Genomic DNA, 21,032 nt, shown 5'->3' on the forward strand with positions numbered 1-21,032 from the left:
GGCGACAGAAAGAGGGCAAACAGAGCTCAGGCATTCCCCTGGCTCCGTTGTCAGGGGAATAGATTGCTGGCGCCTGAGTGTCTGGATCCCCGAACTGCGGACGAACACCCCAATCCAGGCCTCTCCCGACCGCTGGATTGTTGGCCATGGCCGATCACGATCCGCCGGGTCATGATCGCGCAATCGCCATTATCATGGGTTTTTTTCGTTCGTAATGCAGATCGTGCCCATCTCTACTCCACAGTTTAGTAATTTAATATGCAAAGGGTTTTTTATGTAAATTATGGAGGATTACCTTTCTTTTTTGATAGCATAATTAACCAAAAACACAAACCCTGATTTTAGCTATAATAAACTTTGCTTTTCAAAGGATAGTGCCGAAAATAAACACTAGTATTTGGAAAATACACACGCAACGATGGAAGCTAAATACATGAAGATACAATTCAAATGATTTTTCCTTTACATGATGTTGTACCAGTGAAGGAGAGAGAAAAATGCATTGATTCACATCTGTGACGTGACTCTAAATAACCCTGGAAATGTGAGGTGGAAAGAAGATATCTTACCTAAATTCTGGATCAGAAAAATGACTTGCAGTGTCTAAACAGGTTATTAAATCTAGAGAAAAAAAGCATATCAGTAGAAAGATTATTTAAAAAAGAAAATTAAAGTCTGGTTTGGAAAAATAAGAAAACCATAAAATTAAAGAACTGAATCAATACTTCAGCAGCTCAGTTTAGTAATTTCAGTAGAACACCGAAATAGCTTTGGTTTAACAGTGTACCAAAAATAAACCTCCAATATATTATGTAAAAAAGGAGAGACCTATAAATAACTACCCAATTTAAAAATCATTCACTTTTAAAACTCAAAGCAAAATACAAGGTGAGTGTCAGTAACATAATGTACTTATTAGCAGAGAGAAACGAAGATATGCTTAGCAGTGCAATTAAAATTTTAACTGTTGCCCATGCCTATCAGTACCTAAACTGACCAACATTAAAAAGCCACTGTAAAAAAGAGTTGCAACACAGCAGCCGTCATAAGAAGCACAGTGGTCTCACAGACTGTTTAGTTGGACATAAATCCTGCTGAATACATACAATGGGACTTATTTCCAAGTAAATGGTGCACAAGACTGTAGCCTCAGTCAAAGTAACCAATTAGACAGAGGATAGTCATTATAGCTAAGAATCACAAACTTGAGGAATAAATCTAATTTACTGTATGATCCGCAGAGACAACTCTTAAAGCAATAGCCTTCTCTCTAATCAGAAGCTGGGAACCCCTGGGAACCCTAGAACAAGATGTGCTCCTCCGCAGCATAGTGGTACTTTTGAAGCCACCTTGGATTAGTTTATTCCAACCACATATATCTTTTCACTGTGGTCTAAACAGACTGTTATGAATTCTACCATGTACGTTTACATGTGCCTTTGACATACCTTTTGCTTAATTTATTGTGAACAATTCATTTGTAGCTGGGTGACAGTGAAACAAACCTATAGTGTGCAGGGCAGGAATTCAAAATATGTGGGGTGAACTTACATACTACTAGATAAGAATTTGATAAATACCTGATTTTTCAGTGGTTGAATAGGATGCAAGAAATCCATGCCCATAAAAGTGTATGCCACTCATGAACTGTACTGTAACTTCATTACTCTTCGATTCAATTAAACTGTCCATTTGTAAGCCTAAACCACAGTATTTTCCTGGAAATAAAAGACATAATTCTTTACAGAGTTAAAATGTATTTGCCCCTTCAGAGGACCATTCACAACTCAAGTAACTTGTCAATCTCATTGTTATAATTGTCATTATTTCCAGACAGTAAGAAATCACACACTTAAGATTTCTAGGAAAGAATGCATTTCTTAAATCTTTGAATGCTTCCAAAATAGTAAGATAATAAAACACATCTTACCAATTTGCCCCCCTCCCCCACAAGAATTTTGGGAGGCAATTATTCAGTAACAGTGAAAACATGATGCAAAGCAATTCTAGCTACCTTCCTGAACTCTACAAAATGCTATCATGCTTCAAACAAATCACTCCTCAAGCTCTTTTTTTTAAAAATCCTCAAGCTCTTTTTGACAAACAATGGCTGATTCCACACACCTTGGATAATGCACTTTCAATGCACTTTATCAATCATCTGAGGTGGATTTTTTGTTCCGCACACAAAAAAATCCATTCCAAATGATCTATAAAGACTAAAGAGGATTGGAAGTGCATTATCCAATGTGTGTGGAATCACTCAATATCTCAGCTTTAAGAGAATTAAAATAGGGCTCCTCCACCTGAGAGGAGATCAAAGCAAACTGGAGCATTTGAATAATCTTGCCATCAACATAGGGAATGACTTCCACACTAGGCAAAAAGACAGGAGCAATAAGCCTTGAGACTGCAAGCCTCAATTCAACACAATAATTATTTGGCCTGTGCAAGGGAAGTGGCTGGCATCTTAAAAAACTATTACGATGACATTTCTTTTTTAAAAAACCCTACACTTCCAGGCTCAATACAATGGATCTTAAAACAATCCAGAGAGCCTTCTCAAATTCCTGAATAAATATATGGACTATATGTACATTTTTTTACATTTCCATTTAAGCTATCCATCCACCCAGTATTTGCAACCCAGCTGCTTCTCCTAACTGTATTTCTAGTGCGCTTATTCAAAAAAGAATGGCTGCCAATTTCAACCTTGCCATTCATGTTTCCATACAGCACTCTCAGCAGAGCAAGGCATACGCTGCTTAATATCTTACACACTCACACCAGCTGGGAACAGCTGAGAGTTAAAAGTCACGTAGACAATTTACTTGGTCCAGTGAACTAAACTTGTAAAAGTGAATAATCAGGACGTGAAGCTCCTTGCCATTTAAGGACCAGAGATTTTGTGTACTTAACAGCAAAAGCTTGGCTCATAGTTAATCCACATTTTCATATAACATCTAGGTTGAGATTGATAAGAGAAATAATGATGGATAAAAGACTTTATCCTACAACAGTCTTTAAAACAATATTTTTAAACCTCAAGTTATCTAAGAGTGTACTATTGCCAGAAGAAATATTTAGGTCATGGTTTTAGAAAAAAGAAAAACCAAGAAAACCAGAAAAATCAGCTCTGTGGTATCAGAAACATTTTCAGTCTCTTCTGTTGCTCAACATGCAATTTTAGAAGTTTCTAGCACACTAAACATATCACAATCTGATATACAAAAGTAATAAAACCCACAGAATATTGCTTCACTTCGTATATTCATGGACCAGACTTATTGTCATATTGGCAACTTTAAAACCAAAAGAATGCTTACTACTACAAGAAAGCGTTGTTCTGGCAGAAAATCTTTTTTTTATTTCATGCATATCTACTCCTTTCCCAAGATACCTTCACCTCCTTCAACGCTCTTTAATAACCCAGGCAATTTCAACACCACTCAGGTATTGCTGCAGTTAACATTTTGGCAGAGAACAAAACACTACTAGCTGTGAATAAAAAGAAGATGGGAAATGGACTGCACAAAGATTCCATCTAACCCTGATTTGAAATTCATACTATAGCTTTACCTTTTTCCTGGTAATTGAATATATTACCATTGAGAAAGTTGCAATTCCCCATATCTCTTCTATTGGTCACTGTTGAATTTATATGTTAGGGCTGCAGCTCCTTCCTGAATGTACACCTCTGCATAATGTATGAAATGGCCCAAATGTATTCAGAATACAGAGCCAAATAATGTATAGTATGGATTATAACCACATTTAATTTCTCCTTCAAAGAGGAAAATGACCATGCAAATAATTCAGCAATGTTTACTGAAAAGCAATATTACGCACTGAGATATGTTAATGCTGTAAGAGGAAAAAAGATCTTACCTATCTCCGTCCTTGTAGGTCCAATTCCATTATAAACTCTCACATAACTAGAGTGGCAAGAATCTGAATCATCAATATCGAAATGTCCAAATTTGAGCTGAACTCTCTGCTCAGGCTTTACTCGAATCTCCCATTCACATACTGTATTATTGGGATAGGTGTATGGGTAATTAATTGATGTAAAAGTTCCACTTTCAGGACCAAACACTGTATGTCCACAACCATCACCTACAAAACAAACATAGCCACTACAGATGATTCTCATACAATGTCTTTCTTAAATCAGGAGTGGGATTTGAACCTCCAACTAAAACAGACATTATTCCAAGTCCCAAACTTTATGCCCTTGGATTAATCAGCCATCCTATGAAATGCCAAGGAGTTAAAAAATCACAAGGGAAATTTATCAGCCAACATCAGGAGAGAACTGCACATTGTGAATATATCAAGACTTTTCTTGTTAGACATATTTCATAAGTACACTTTGTCAGATAAGGAATATACATGCCGGAACCTCTCCTCATGTAAGCCAAACCCCTCCTTACATTCGTGCCCCCCACCCCAGTTGCTATTAAGAGACAAGGGGGAAAAACCCTGAAACAGCAGCAAGATAATAAGAACTATAGAGATAGTTGGCACCAAGGAGCCTGGCAAAAAGGCAAAGATGTCAACAAGGACTGATAAAGAACTGGGCACACCTGCATTGTAAAGACAAAGAGGGAAGAATGAAAGAGGCGAAGAAAGAGAAAACACAGGCCAGAGGGACCATGATGTCATCAAGCCTACCAGGGCTCATTTCGAAGGGGAACATGCTGGAACACAGTTCCAGCAGTTCCCCAAAGAGGTCACATGCCAGGTGGCCTGCCCACCTGACTCTCGGCCATTTTGGGCTCGTTTCAGCCTGGATTGGGGCCAAAACGGCCCGGATCAGGCCTCTGACGTGTGGTGGTTCACTCTCCCACTCAGCAGTGGCCCGATCCTGACCATTTTGGGCCCCTTTTCGGCCATTTTCAGCCCCTTTTTGCCATTTTGGGCCCAATTTTGGCCCTGAATGGCCAGGATTGGGTCCAAAACAGCCAGGATAGATGATGCCAGGGGGTGTGGCACATGCAAATCAGCTATGCTAATGAACCACTTCCGGTGATGGCAAGAGGCGTGGTATATGCTAATGGGTTATGCTAATGAGTTCCTCCAGCTCTTTCTCTACGAAATGACCCCTGAAGCCTACAAAGATGAAGTCAGAGACAGGCTGGCAGAGTTCTACTTTCCATCATCAACAGAGGCCTCCTGCTCTGGCAGTCATTGCATACAACTAACAGGTTTGGCCAGTCTTGTGCAAATGAGAAGTGTGAATAAAATTAGCTTAGGATGCAAACACGTTTTAACAATGCTTTAATTTCATTTAAAGGATCCTTGCCTGGGATTCTCCGTCTGTTCACTGCTGGATCAGGAGCTGACGGACCCAGAGCCCTTCCCTGGGATCTTACCAGCCCTCAGATAAGAAGCCACGAGGCCACACGTGCAATTTTGTACCTGATAACTTAAATAAAGGACTTTCAATACTTGAAAATAGGTTAAGGCAATAGTATACTTTCCCTATATTATTTCTGCATAGGACACTAGCTTCTTATGCAAAAAATAAACTCCACACAAGGTGGAAAAATTCAATAAACCATATGGTAATATTTTAATGTTATTCTCAGCTGTGGTTAGCCTTTCTATATGGCCCAAAGCCCAGCAAGTCCTAGGAAATGCTTCTTTCTGCTCCTAACGGTCATTCAAATAGGGCTGTTCCTTCTTATATTGACCTTACTGACAGAGGCCCCATCTCCCTGGTTTCTCCTAAACCCAACCTTGCAATTTTTAAAAGTGTTTTATTAAATTTGCGTGCAAACCCTTTTGTGCGCACATGAAATTGCGTTTCCATAATTTAATTTAGTTATATCACGTGTTGTGAGGTAATCCTAAATAGAATTATTCCAGTCTGAAGCACATTGATTTCACTGAGACCAGTATAAATCTGCATGGGATTGTATTACAGCTATAAATGAAATAAACAACAAAAATCAGTCACCACCAGTACCCAGTATCTAAGGCCACTTGTTTCTACTTGTTGGGCAAAAAACTTCTTCATGATTAACTGCCTACTTCTTCTATCGTGGTCAGGAAAAGACTGAGCAGTTAAGCGTTATCCTGCCCATTGACATAGGTCCAGTAATCACCAGTCAAGGAACTGAATGTTCTGCTTTTCATCTGTTCTATAAATCTTACATCTAGCTCCAACACCATCAACTGGGCACATGTTCAGAGGTGAGGCTGATTAAATACAATTACTTAGAGCCCATGCCTTCATTCTGCATGTCATGCTCCTCAAAAGACACTGACCTTGAACGAGCGGAGTGCCTAGTGCCCGTGCTTTTTACATGAAGGACCGCACCAAAGTAGACAAACAGAAGCACATGTGTGGAACAAAGGCAAAGGATCCAAGCCTATAGAAAATTTAAAGTTTCATATTCATGAAGCATCTCTGTTGTCCTTTTCCTCTTCAGCACTATTTACTTGTTATAATTAAAAAATGGTGTATACTCTGGCTGTCAAAAGAAATTTCTACACAACTAAAATAATTGCCTGTTCAAATTTAAATAATGTTGGGAAAGGTATGTAAGTAACAGCAAGTTACATTGAAGGTCTCTTCTGGTTGCACACAGGAAAAAGCAGCATCAGACCCCCCCCCCACCTCCACAACATCCTACACTGATTTCACATCCCTAGACTGCCCTGTATAGCTGCTACTGGCAAAGCTGTGAAACATTACTTACATTGCTATACATAATCTTCAATAGTATATTCATAATATACATTTTATTTTTCAAAGTGTTTTAACAATTTACCACAGTTAACCAGATAAATCATTGGGTTGGACCCAGCAGCTGTTTTGCTCAACTGAACCCAATTCTCCTCCTTATTACAACCCCTGTCCCATGTGACTCTTGTTTGTTCAACTCACAGGATTCCTAGAATAGCCTTTTGGGGCGGCCAAAAGCTGCACCCTAACCAGAAATGCTGACTGGATCCCACTCTTTATCTAGAACTGATTCAAGAAAGCTGTAAAAAACTGCCAAAATAAATGCACAAAGCCCTAAGAGGTCATCTGATAAGGCAATACTAAGCAAAATAACTCACTTATGCTAGGCAAACCAAGACCACAAATGCCCACAACAGTATTCACATACATAGAAGACAAAGTAATTAAACAAGAGGAACTTACTGACCAGCCTCTCATACCAACACAATGACAAGAGAAACTCATTAACTACATAAATAACAAGCTATGGGAGAAGCGTTAAGATGTCTTTATCTTTGGCCGAGCATCACCAACAGAGCCAGTAACCTCAAATTTAACATTCATGGTATTAAAGTAAGGTTTCATAAAGAACTTTTATTTCATACTTCATAAAACAGTCTTGCCAATTGCAGGTTGATTTTAAACAGAGATGCAATAGCACAAAGAATCACTATGTTTATGAGTTAGGAACTCAACCACAAATTCCTAAGTTCCTATTGATGATAATACCATGCTGACTATGAGTGAACCAAGTTGCACTATGACTCAAGGTTGAAATCCTCTTTGTGTTCATTACCAAATATGGAAGAGGTACTCTCCCTGACAACAAGCCTCATGTTACATGGATCCTAAATTCTACAAGTACATAATTTGCAAGTATGCTGATAAAATAGTGTTTCTTCCTGATACTCCAGCTGTAAAATTTTTCAGAAAACCAGTTTTGTCGCGAGGAAGATAAACATATACATGTTGTCAACACAGGCAAAACACGACTTCACTTATTTTACCATACGCAGCACAGTTTACTATATTATTAGAATTAAATTTCCAGTCACCACAAGTGACTGCATTCGTGGACTCCTGAAAATAACCAGATTATCAAAAGTACAGTGAAAGAAGATTTGCACGTTATTTTGGAACAATGCTCCCTACATTGTTCAATTTGGAAAATAAGCAGATTGATCTAGTAACACTTTTGTCTGAATAAGTGAACAGGCTTCTTTCCCTAGTGTCTTGCTGATTTTGGAAACATATTCTTATTAGGGCTTCAGAAGCAAGTCTCACCCCCTCCCACACACACACGTAGAAGCATCCTAAGGATCCTAACCATGGCATCAACCAGGGCTTTTTTTCAGGGGGAACGTGGAGAAACGAAGTTCCGGAACCTCTTGAAAATGGTCACATGGCTGGTGGCCCTGCCCCCTGATCTCCAGACAGAGGGGAGTTGAGATTGCCCTAAACTCCCCTCTGTCTGGAGATCAGGGGGCGGGGCCACCAGCCATGTGACCATTTTCTCCAAGGGCAACCCACCAAGTTCCGCCACCTCTTTTCCCAGAAAAAAAGCCCTGGCTCCAACCATTATTTACTGCATCTGAAGAAGATGAAAGTTTAAATGCCAGTATATGCATGTCTCCCATGTAACACTTAAAGTAAGGAGTGGTGTATTGCCACTGCGGTGAGATGTGCAAGCTAACCTTTCATATTATGTTGCAAGCAGAAGCACACTCCTACTTAGTTTTGAAGACACAATAATATTTGTGCATAAAAAAGATACATAGAATTGTTCGATCTTCTTACCAAAGGCATCTCAACCTGTCTCTGATAGTTCAGAAGTAAAAAATTATCTGGCATACGTCTGCATATCAGCTGGTATAAATTAAAGAAGCCTCAAGATATGTAAATAGATTTATAGCTACATGTTTTGAAGGTGAAGATTGCCTTCAGGTCATAGCTGACTTACAGCAACCCCTGGTGGGGTTTTCATGGCAAGAGACTAACAAGACATGGTTTGCCATTGCCTACCTCTGCAACCCTGGTCTTTGTTGGAGGTATCCCATCCACTCACTAACCAAAGCCAACCCTGCTTAGCTTCTGAGATCTGACAAGATCAGGCTTACTTGGGCTATCCAGGTCAGGGCAAGAACAACACGGAGGGCCAAAGATGCCCATCTGATTTTAGAATGGTTAATTTTCAACTAGGATCCATGGAACACAAGCATCCTTTGTTTACCAAACTGCATAAAGCTTCAAGCAAAACTGCTGTTGATTAAGAACAAACACGTGAAAAAGATAATTCTTTTTCTCAAATACCTTTCTCAAAGTAACTTTCTCAAAGTAACTTTCTCAAAGTTACTGGATGATGCACTGATTTTCAGCTTTCACAGAGCTTGTGTTAAAACCCTTCTTAAATGTACTGACAAACTCAAGAACAGATACTGTGCAAGGAATCTCAGAATGACTTAAAATAAATCAATAACAATACTCAAAACCATATATTCATGTTTCAAATATATGAAACGGAATTTTCAACTAGAAATGAGTTCAATTAAAAAACCTCCAATCTCATTGTTTGGCAATAACAAGAGTTCTATAGTTATTGTTTCAAGAAATACCTGTCCCTTTGGATTTTCTTCTTTTCGTTGGATTGAGGAAGGCACACAATTTCCATATTTATTTGCTGGTTAGATAGCAGCCCAAATAGCCCAGCTTAGCTCAGGCTCGTCAGTTTTGGAGCTAAGCAGAGTTAGTCACAGTCAGTAATTGGATGGGAGACCACCAAAGAATACTGTGGTTGCAATGCAGAAGAAATCAATGACAAATCACCTCTGCTCATCTCTTGCCTGGAATACCCTGTGGAAGGAGTCGCCATGAGTTGGTTGTTGTAACTAGGGCTGTGCACTTCGGTATTCACTTTGGGTAAAAATACCCGAAGCGGAGCCGATCCAGAAAGAAATCCCGAATCAAAGCTTTCCAAAGCTTTCGGAAAGCTTCGGGGCTGAGTTTAAAGGGCCCCACCGCTGCTTGCAAGCAGCGGCGGAGCCCTTTAAACATCATTCCACCCCCACGCACCCACCCCCACCTACCTTGTTGGCAGAAGCCACTGCCGCCTGAGCCTGCGAGGCATTGGGGAACGCTGGAGCTGCCTCCTCCGGCCCTTCCTGCCCTTCAAATGGCTGCGGCGCACCAATGCCGTAGCAGCCATTTGAGGGGCAGGAAGGGCCAGAGGTGGTGGAGAAAGCCCCTCCTGCTCCTCAAATGGCTGCAGCAGTGCCGGCGCGCCACGGCCATTTGAGGGGTAGGAAGGGCCGGAGGAGGCGGCTCCGGCCTTCCCCAATGCCCTGCAGGCTCAGGCAGTGGCGGCAGCACGAGGCTGCTGTGACGGCCTGGAGCCTCCAGGCCATCGCAGCCTCGTGCTGCTGCCATGCGGCAGCAGCGGCCCACAGTACAGCTGACTCTCCCACTAGGTAAAGTAAGTGGATGGGGGTGGAGGGGTTCCCCAGGGGGTGGGGGGTGGAAGGGTTGCCCCGGGGGTGGGGGTAAGGGTAGGGGAGTTGCCCCCCACTTCAGTATGCTCTGAATATTTACGGAGCATACCGAAGTGAGTAAAGTACCTTAATTCCAAAAAATTTCCCCAAATCAACCCCCTCCTGCACACCCGTAGTTGTAACTTGACAGAACATTACCCTGAAGTTATTCCACAGAAATTCAAACTTGTGTTCTAATGGACAAGAAGGCTTCTTGAGTCTAAAAACAAAATGCTCCCAAATCCTCCTTTTGCTATGCTCTTTATTCCCTCAAACTGGTTCTCCGGGGTTTGAGGCTCAGCCCCCGAACTTACCGGGAGGAGGGGATGGGAGACAGCCGGGAGACAGCTACCCAGCCTCCACAACGGGCACCCAGGTCCAGTTCCCACCAGCAACAGAGAGACAGAAAGAAGCACCCAAGCCTCAGAGGATCAGACGGGACAGGTGGAAGCCAGCTAGCCCCACCCTCCGGTGGGAGGCTAGGAGCCCAGGCAGGGAGGGGGAGGACAACCAGAAAGGGACCCGACCAGAGGGAGAGGGCACAAGAAGCAGGGACAGCCAGCCAGCAGCAAGCCAGCTGGCAACCTTACCAGCAGTGGAGGAAAGGCAGCAAAAGCAGCACAGGACCGTGCCCCAAACTACAGGCAGGCTAGGAGGGATGAGCAAGGACCAGGTGAGGCTGGGAGCAAAGCAACCACAGGTGGGTCTGCCTGAGGCAATCAGCAGAGAACGCCCGGCAGCCAGCAAAGAAGGCGCAGGTGTGGCTGCCCAGAGTAGGCAGCAAAGCAACCACAGGTGTGGCTGCCTAGGGCAGCCATGGCCATTGCTAGAGGTCTGGGGGCATGGCTGGCAGGTGGAGCAGGGAATGGGTGAAGGGATATAAGGGAAGGTCACCCACAAGGTGGGGTGGTGAGTTACGAGTAGGAGGTGGGTTGTGTAGGAGCGAGGAGGAGGTGAACAGAGTGAGAGAAAGGATGGAAGGAGGAAGAACTAGAGAGATAAAGGAGAGAAGGAAGAGCCAGCCAAGAGGAGACAAGTAAGATGGAAGCTGCGGAAGGCTGGAAGTAGGAGAAGGCCACAGGGACTCTGACAGGTTGAGCAGGCCTGCAAGTGGTAGAGAGGGAGCATGGGTGAGGTATATCTCCCCTCCTTCCACAGAGCGGGAACCTGTGCAGTCCCTGTCCGTGGCTAAGAGCTGCAGTTCAGGCACACTGGCACCATGCGCAGCTATACCCAGGCCGCAGGCTGACATTGATGAAAAAGTAAACAATGCGAACTTAAGGAAACAACTCCATGAAAAATCATCTGCCTCAAGAACTTTCTAAATAGCACTAATGGATGACAAAGAATACCCATAACTTTCACTAGGGGGCCAACTCCAAGGTGGGAAATTCCAGAAGACTGAGGGTGAATCCTGGAGAGGCATATAATGCCACCCTCTAAAACAGCCATTTTCTCCAGGGGAACTGACCTCTGTCGTATGGAGATCAGTTGTAATTCCGAGAGACCACCAAGTAACACATGGAGGTTAGCAACCCTGACCTTCAACCTTGCATGGTCTAGCAAAAGCTGGACTGCGACACAACTCAGAGAAGAAAAACATATTACATTTAGTTTTATGATTATTTAAAAATACTTTTTATTTCCCATAGGAGCTGCCTTTTCAACAGGGAGAAAGGCAGGCTAGTAGGGGGGTGGGGAGGGAGAAGTGCTCTTTAACACTCTTTTCTTCCCTGCTGATTGCTTGCTGGGGAAAAAAGCCATTCCAAACTGGGGAAAAGACAGAAGTACCTGTATGTTTTCAGAGACAATAACAGTGGCTTGCGGACAGCCTTTCCTCAACAGGAAATTGGCAGGGGAGGAGAAAGTTGAAGAGCTCTACCCCCATCCCACACTGTTTCTCCTTACTGAAAAACAGCCCTTAGATAAATTTTGTTTGTCCATACAACACATGCACATCACAGGGAGAATAATAATCTTATCTTGAAAGCTGAACATGGGCTAAACATATAATTATTTTAAAAATTGTCAAATGTAAGGAATGAATGTAAATAACAATGAAAAACTAAAGCACATTACATCTATACAAGAATACTTTTTAAAAACCCATGTTTTGTTAGATAATAACATAAGGATGACTCATATTAAACCAGACCATTGGTTCCTCTACCTCAATCTTATCTACTATAACTGACAACAGCTGTCTAGAGTCTTAAGCAGAAAAAAGCATTTCCTAACACCTGCTATCCAAGTTCCATCTACTGGAGATGCCGAGCACTGAATAAGAACTGTGGAGCAGAATATTTTCAGCTTTATTTTTCAGTTTCAGATTTTGTTCTGTTCCTGAAGTCACTGTTTCATAAAGTTAACAGTGCATCGATGCCATTGCCCGTACAATATTAGGCAAACTTAGCAGCTTCAAAGTTGTCATTAACATTTTCCCACTTATTATTCCTAGGAATTATGACAGAGAGTACATGCATGTCTTAGTTGTCTGTAAATCAGGTTTACTGTGGGTTGACTGATTTGTAAACCCACAAATATATATAATAATCAATACTAAAAATCAAGTTATCAATTCATCTAATTGATTATGCAGGTCAAATCAAAGCAGAAGTTGAAATTGTTATTACATTAAATAGTATTTGTTGCTGGCAGAGCATAAAATTAACTGGAAATACTTTTTGAATTTGTTTACTAAGTCAAAACAAAAATGTTAAATCAGTTCATACTCTAGGATAATTTTCTGGAAAGTTTTCTGGCAAATTTTCAAATTCAAATTATTCCAGAAAGGTCACTTTACTGGACTGAACCTGGGACACCCATTATGCAAGCCATGAGCTCTTCTGAGGATAACCTGTGTGGAGAAAGGCCTTCACCCCAATATTTCAATTATTGTGAGTACTCTCTGTCCATGTACTGGAGCCCAGCTACAGGCTAGTAGCTGGCAGAAAGGAGGAAGTTTAAATTGAAAGAAGGAGCCATGGAGCTCCAACACAAAGCACTCAACCTCTTGGTTATGCTAATAAGTTGGGCCGAAGCAGGACAATGGCTTACTATCTCACACCCTGTTGCAAGGTTACACCCAAAAGGGAGAAACTGCTAAGAGCCAAATGGTTAAAAAGAAAACTGGTCCTTTGGGGCAATAAGGTCATCCTCCTAATGGAGTAAGGAGAAAGACAGCGGTTATTTAAAGTCTAGATACAGGGAAACACATGTCTTGCAGGGCTCGGTTTTTACCTAGGGACTCCATCTTGTCTACACAACAAGGGGCAATGGAGAGAAGACCAATCATGAGAACTCAGGCAATGAAGAACTTTTAAGTATTGCTACTTCAAAAAAAGCTAGCCTCTCCTAAATTAAACTATCTTTTAGGAAGTACCTTTTGTAGGGAAAGAGGATTGCATGTTTTAACCTTTTCTTTGTTCCCTTGCTCATCCAGAAAGCTTGAACAGATCATACGCATTTTTATTTGCTTATTAAACTTTCTTATAGCTCTAAGGATGATCTCTAGAAACACGACATGCCTATTTGGTCTTGCTATCGGAAATGAGGTAATGAAGAGGGGCAATGGACCAGCTTGCCATCCCTACAGCATGATCACTTGAATGTCCAGAGGTGTGTGTGGTAGATCACTCTCACGCTAGCTTGTGGAGTGAAGCAGGCAGGAACAGCAACTAGAAGATCCATTAAACAGCAGCACAGGTACAGAATGCTAGTTTTACACCTCTATTAGCGAGGGAGACTCTCGGGGTCGCTAGTGGCACCAAGTGCAGATGCAGAGTTTATTGTCTATAGCCATAAGCCTTCGCAAATTTTCCAAACATCACATCAACTAATAATGGCAGCAAATGGACACTAGCTAGTTTTTTGGCACTGCTAGGAACGCAAGTTGAAAGGGTGCAGCCAAGCAGAGACTAGGAATGGCCACAGGGTTTTTCTGACCTCATGGGAGCCAAGCTGAAGAAACAGGAGGAGCTTGTGAATCGTCTTTCACATTTTGTACTTCAGGTAATAAATTCTTTACATCCAGGGCTTTTTTTCAGCAGGAATGCAGTGGAACGGAGTTCCGGAACCTCTTGAAAATGGTCACATGGCCGGTGGCCCCACCCCCTGATCTCCAGACAGAGGGGAAGTTTAGATTGCCCTCCGCACCAAGAGCAACCCACTGAGTTCCGCCACCTCTTTTCCCAGAAAAAAAGCCCTTTTTACATCTAAACCAACATATAAGAAAACCAACTACACTATCTCACAATTCTCCAGGTCATGGACTGTGTGTATAATTCATGCAAAAAAAAATCATGCAAAGCTAACATTCATTTTAATAGGTTCTTTAAATTATACCTTATATAGTATTCTATGCTTACTTTGTTGCAAGGACTTAATGTTAGATTTAACAGCTGTGTACTCTTAAGTTCCCACGATGACTGAAAGATTATTTAAAAGAAGGGATTCCACAAACATGACCCATAAAGCACCTTTTGATTATATTATATGGGCATTTTCCAGCTGCTGAAGTGCACTAAGAGACTGCTCATTATATTAAATAAATGTGGTTTTTAATGTAATTGCTAAAGGTTCCACAGGGATATCAGAATTACAAAAGAAAACCAATAACGCACATAATCATGAGGAAAATGTATATTATAGCCTATGAAACTGTACTGTGATCCACATTTTCATTCTATTAGAGCTCAGCTGTCATACAGTTTGTCATATGTCAGTTTTCCCAAGAGAGTTTGTTTATAACAATTGAGGAAAGAGTCTGGTTCCTAATGCATAATAGACCAGCATCTCTGGAAGAGGCCACTAATGAGTAAAACGGAACACACGAGACACCTGAGCTCAGATAGGGATATGAATGTATAAAATCTATCCCACAATCTGTAATAAGCCCTTAGCAAAAAAAAAAAAAAAAAAAGCATTATGCTACAGTGCAGCATTACAAGAGCTGTCTAACTCATTAAAAGACTGGCAGAGCTGGAATTTTTCGTCTGCTGAATGGGGAAAGGGTAGTTCCTTCTATCTTCAAGGTTACCTGCAAAATATATGTTGGATTTTCTAACTCACAACTAGATATTAACTCCCGATTATCAATGAAGTCTTACACATACTCACTTGCTAGACAGTCCCACTGAAATTAGTGAAACTTCAAGCAAATGTGCACACAATTAGGATCTGAGTTTTTCTTGGCAGAAGAAATCACCAGGGCTGTTCCATTAGGATATTGCAACAAACTCATCATTTGTTATAGAAGCATTCACATCACAGTGGGTAAAATGAATGACAGACAGGTGTTGGAGGGTCAAATGAATGCATGAGAGTGTTTTACCAGTACATTATATCTGTCATGGAAGTCATGTTCTTGACTAAAGCTGGTAAATGTGGCAGCAAGACTCCTGCCTGGGATCAGATGCTTGGAACATATCTAAATCTATATCTAACTATATCTAACCTTATTCTTATCAAAGTACATTTCCCACTAGGTACCTACACACCAGCTATATTCTTCACATGGCCTTCTCCTTATGGTTCCTCTCTTAGAATTGTCCATCCAACAACAGTTTGGTAGCAGATTGTTCTAGTGATAGGCCAGTCCTCTAGCATGGCCCACCAGAATAAGTGTACTACTTCACTTGCTGCATTTAGGAAGGCTTGTAAAACAGCTTTATTTCAGAGGCTGTTTGCTGCAGGGTAAATTGTTTTGGAAGATTTGACTGAATTTTTCATCTGTACACCGTTTGAATCTTATTAATCAAATGGGTTGTGTTCACTTTCTCAAAGAAGTTCAAAAGGTTGGTGAGGCAGGACTTTCCTTTGCAGAAGCCATGTTGATTTTCAGTGAGCAGGTTTTGTTCCTCTATGTGTCTCATAATTCTACCTTTAAATACTGTTTCAACTAATTTGCCCTCTCAACCCCTTTTTAAAACGCGGTGTGACATTGGCTACTCTTCAGTCCTCTGGTACAGGGCTGGTTTTAGTGCCAAGCTACATATACAAGTTAGCAGATCAACAATCTCACATTTAAGTTTCATAAGAACTCTTGAGTGTATGACATCAGGAGGACCTGGAGGTTTACTGATGTTTAATTTCCCAGTAGGTCTAGAACTTCATTTCTCATCGCCTGAGTTTGATTCAGCTCTTCAGACTCCATTTCTGAAAATAGTTGCTCTAACCTAAGTAAATGCCCCTTATTTTCCACAATGAACACAGATGCAAAAAAAATCATATTTCTTCATTGCCATCTTCCTTTAACAATCCTTTTATTCCTTGGCAATCCACAGGCCCAACTGCGTCTCTAGCTAGTTTACTGGTCTGGATGTTTTTAAAGAAATGTTTGTTCATTGCTTTTACCAACCTGCTCCTTAAATTCTCTTTTCCCTTGCCTAATTGTTAACTCACATTTCTTTTACCAGATTGTGGGCTCTCTTCTATTCACTTCATTGGGCCAGACTTCCACTTTTTAAAAGAAGCCTTCTTGCTTTTTATGGCTTCTTTTACTTGGGTCACCAACTAAGCAGGCATTGTCTTAGACTTTTATTTGTTTATTTCTGTTATTTATAGTCTGCTTTTCTCACTAAGACTCAAGGGGGGATTACTGTACCTGTCCTAATCTGGGGAATGCATTCTCTCTGGGCTTCAATGAGTGTGGTTTTAAACAGCTTCCAAGCATCCTCTAGGGATTTAACTTTCATATGTTTCCCTCTTAGTTTTCTTCTAACTAGGCTCCTCATTATTGTAAAGTTCCTTCTTTTGAAATCAAATGTTACTGTTTTGGACTTCAGGGGTAACTTTCCACTAACATGAACGTGCTGAACTTAATAACATTGTGGTCACTGCTCCTAGCTGGCACAACACTATCTACAGCTTGCAGCTGGTCTCAAGTCCCCTTCAGAACCACATCCAACATCACAACCCTCTCAGGTTGGTTCTGTGACCAACTGTTCCAGTGCATAGTCATTTAGGATGTCTAGGAATCTCATTTCTACAGCATTACTTGAGCATGTGTTTACCCAATCAATGTGAGGGTAGATAAAGTCACCCAGTATCACAATATTATCTGTTTAGTTACTTCCCTAATTTCGTTCTCCATCTGGAGATCAGCAATAGTACACGCCCTCTTTTAAGTAATCCTTAGGGCCTAGTATCTCCACTCATGACAACTGTTAGAAGGAACTTCGTTCCCCTAATGGATTTGAATCTAGTGGCACTGTGAGCAGTCAACCCAGCCTCCGCCATCTTTAATAGCTGCTTAAGATATAAAAATAATAAGCCCCTTGAATCTGATGCGCCTTAATTCGCATTAAAGAGCCAACCATCTCAGCAAATCATTGCCAGATCTCACCTGGGAGACTGAGTCATGCATGGAATATGTATGCAAAGCCGAGTGATTGGGCGTGATTGGCTCCTGCCTCCCCACACTGCAGAATGTGCTATCTTGACAAGAAAAGTGCTCATGAGTCACTACCCTAAACATTCCAATCTCCCCCATTTCCATTGATTAAATCCTATCCTACAAACTAGGGCCATCAGTCAGCTCGGATAAGTTTGCAACTCCTTCCTGGGAACATCTAATCAAAACTCTAAATTAATTAGCAATCTCCGGGAACATTTAATTAATGCTGTTTCTTTGTGAAGCACAAGGAGTAACCAATCTGATTTATCACACCCCGTTGCACCAATCAAAGATACTCAATCCTTTGTCATTCCCCGGAGGCAACCTTTAAGGTCTTTGTCCTAACAATCAAGGTACCTTCCTGCCCCAGTGCCTGATTTTTCCTATAAAAACCAGGGCTTTGCCCCCCTCAAATTGTGCACACTTCTCTGGATCTGAGCACTGTGCCCTCAGTGTCTCCTTTTCTGAGCTCTCCTGGTTGAGAACGCTGGCCATTTGAAGCCCTCTTCCCCCGGATAGGTAATTATTGCCCCCAAACCCTTAAATCTATTCCCATTTCACCACTGCTTTCCTAGGAACCTTGTGTGCTTGTGAGCTACTTCTTGTATGTGTTTTCCCCTTTAAATAAAAATTACTCTTTGTCTTCGAAGAACCCGTCTCATTGGTTTCCTTGGGGAAGGAGCCCCACAAAAACTTGTGGAGTATCCCGCTTTGTTACCCCTCTCACATAGCATTCTCCTTGCTGCTAAATCCCCCTACTCACAAGGAGACCCATCCTGGTAACAGCACCTTAGATACCAACAAGAATTCCAGAGTGCAAGCTTTTGTGAGTCAGAGCTCCCTTCTTCAGACACCCTTATGTGGCTGAATGTGGTGCCCCAAGAGGCTAGTTTAGGCGGGTAGCATGTTGGTCTGTGGTAGAACAGCCACGTCTGAAGAAGAGAACTCTAACTTTCAAAAGCTTACACTGGAAATCTTGTTGGTCTCTAAGGATGCCTCTTGGCTCGAATCCTGTTGTTCTACTGCAGACCAACATGGCTACCCACCTAAACTACCTTCATTTGACTCTATGCCCTCTTTGATATACAATGCAACACCTCTCTGCCCTACTATAAAGCTTATACCCAGGGATGACCATATTCAATTGATTTTTCCCATTCCACCATTTTTCTGAGGTCTCCCCCCTAAGTGTAGGTGCCTTTCAGGAACATAAAAATATTTGACTTTTTGGAAATAATCCTGGTTTCCCTATTTCCAGGTACAAAATGAAAGCACAATTGAATTGCCTTTGATCTTTCTCCCATCAGGAATTAATTATTTCATTAAGGTGGAAGTAGGAATTAGCAAAACCCACCCCTTCATCTCAGCAAGACTTGTTTAGTTTTCTGCTCCAGGTCTCAAAAACCCAAAGAAATTCTGCAGTGTCTCATCTATCATTACTTTTAAATGGTGTGAGATAACTTAGATGTATCAGAACTTGCACCCAGAGCAGATGGCTGCCCATTCAATGGGATATGCATCCCAGTTCTTTAAATGTTGATTAGCTGGTGCAAGACTATGCAAATACAACTGCTGGTAAGATGGAACTGAACAGAAGGTGAATTTGGATTTTTTGTCTTCACCAGTGGAATTACAGTCCCATGTTGAGAATCAAGCCTCATATGTTACTGTAGTATACCTAAGACATTCTGCTTGTCAAAGAGTGATCCCTTAAGTATAAAGTAGGCTTTCCAAAGGTGTCATAGATAGCTGCCAAGAAAAGTACTATTGTTCCTGCTCTTCTCCATTTCTCCCAATACGCACTCCTGCAGGCACACATAGTCTCCTCCAATCATCTAAAATAGGAGGTTTTATACATCTCACTCTTGTGTTGATAAACTCTTGACTCTCTGTAATGGAAAACACTACATTTTTGCAATCTTTTCTATAAGGTCTCCTCCATTTTCCTATTACCTGCTTTCATTCCCCCCCCCCTTTGCTAGGAACTATGTTGGGAACTGCTAGAACCATCTGTCTTTATTGCATTTTGGAGCAGGTCCAACTGAACAGGCCTGGGAGAAGTTCCAATTTAATATTTTGCATCAATGGGATGTATCATGGAGAGATTCCAGCATGTATACGTATGAAAACATTTTATCTGAATGGATTATCCATGCAGTTCATTTTTACTTATTTTTAAAAATTTACTTGTAAAATGTATGCGTGCCAATGCTCAGTTCCTTGCTTTTATTTGCAAGCAAATTATGAGGATGGCACATTAGGATTGTTTTCATATGTGCACACTCACAAAAAGATCCTGTGGATGCTACTTGCTATGCAGGAACCAGAGTTTACCACAAGAAAGCTTACAGACAATTCGATTAAATTGCACATTTGTAAGTTAGACTTGCTTCATGACTTTGCAGTTTAAAAGGGGAGGCACAAAGAATTCCACCCCCCCCATACTTTCCCTCAAAAGCAGCAAGAGCTCCTAATAAAAAGACACACACACACTAGGCACCTTTGTATAGACAATTCCACAAATATAAGGAGTTTTACTGTTTGAAATTCTTGGTTTGTGAACCAATCAACTTTAACCCAGACTTTCTGAAATGATAAGATTGTTTTAATGACAATCCTGCAAAATCCAAAATTGTGAAAACTCATCTAGTGCACCATAGTATTGCTTTTATAACAACTTTTCAGTCTTCACTATTTAATCCAGCTTGTAAATTACATCAGAAGCATAGCAAAATGTAACTGAAAAGTATGCCAAGAATGGCATACACTGAGGATTTCAGAGATTTCTTCCTCAAAACCATTGTTTTTGCCACCCTTTGTGTAAATTCCCATTTACGCTTTAACAAAAGTAGTAAATAAGAAAATCATCAATTTAAATCATTTCTTGACAGTGCATTTTCTTTATTATTTTATAATTGGAAGTGTCAAGTTAAAGGACAGTGGAAGTTGTTTCAAAACAAGAGACGGGCAGTACTTAATATCTAAAATGACTGGCACTGTGACTCAAGCTTTCTTTTGTACCTACTCCTGCCTGCCCCATGCTAGCTCTATGGGCCTAACCGAAAGGCAACCTGAATGCTTGCATGCCATATCTCAACCATGACATTTCACAACCGGTTGTAGTGCCTAGAAGCTATTTCACACATTGTTAGTTAGAAGTCACTTTGGTTTAGGAATCAGTATTTTTCTGGCAAGTAGGCTGTGGTATGTAATATACCTAGGAGAGAAACAGGTTTGCTGCTCTGAACGCCTCAAAGATAGGGCAAGAATGATTATTAACCACTGCATGAAGCTGCTGTACAAACATGCCAGGAAGCTGCAGCCACTCACTGATTCCTTGTCCATGCTGTGGGTTTATGGGCATGAAGCATCTCACACA

General features: G+C 41.2%; 1 protein-coding gene across 4 annotated transcripts in view; it reads right to left on the bottom strand.

Moving 5' to 3' along the window:
• DCBLD2 (discoidin, CUB and LCCL domain containing 2) overlaps positions 1 to 21,032 on the bottom strand; it is a 53,704-nt gene that overhangs the window by 32,008 nt on the left and 664 nt on the right. For all 4 annotated transcript variants that reach the window (XM_054974743.1, XM_054974741.1, XM_054974740.1 and 1 more), the window contains exons 2-4: positions 3,889 to 4,116; positions 1,581 to 1,718; positions 570 to 621 (exon numbers count right to left, since the gene is read on the bottom strand). In XM_054974743.1, the coding sequence (XP_054830718.1) occupies positions 570 to 621; positions 1,581 to 1,718; positions 3,889 to 4,116 (418 nt within the window). The remainder of the gene's footprint in view (positions 1 to 569; positions 622 to 1,580; positions 1,719 to 3,888; positions 4,117 to 21,032) is intronic.

Source organism: Eublepharis macularius, chromosome 3 (genome assembly GCF_028583425.1).
Source record: "Eublepharis macularius isolate TG4126 chromosome 3, MPM_Emac_v1.0, whole genome shotgun sequence".
In the NCBI taxonomy this organism is placed as follows: Eukaryota; Metazoa; Chordata; class Lepidosauria; order Squamata; family Eublepharidae; genus Eublepharis; species Eublepharis macularius.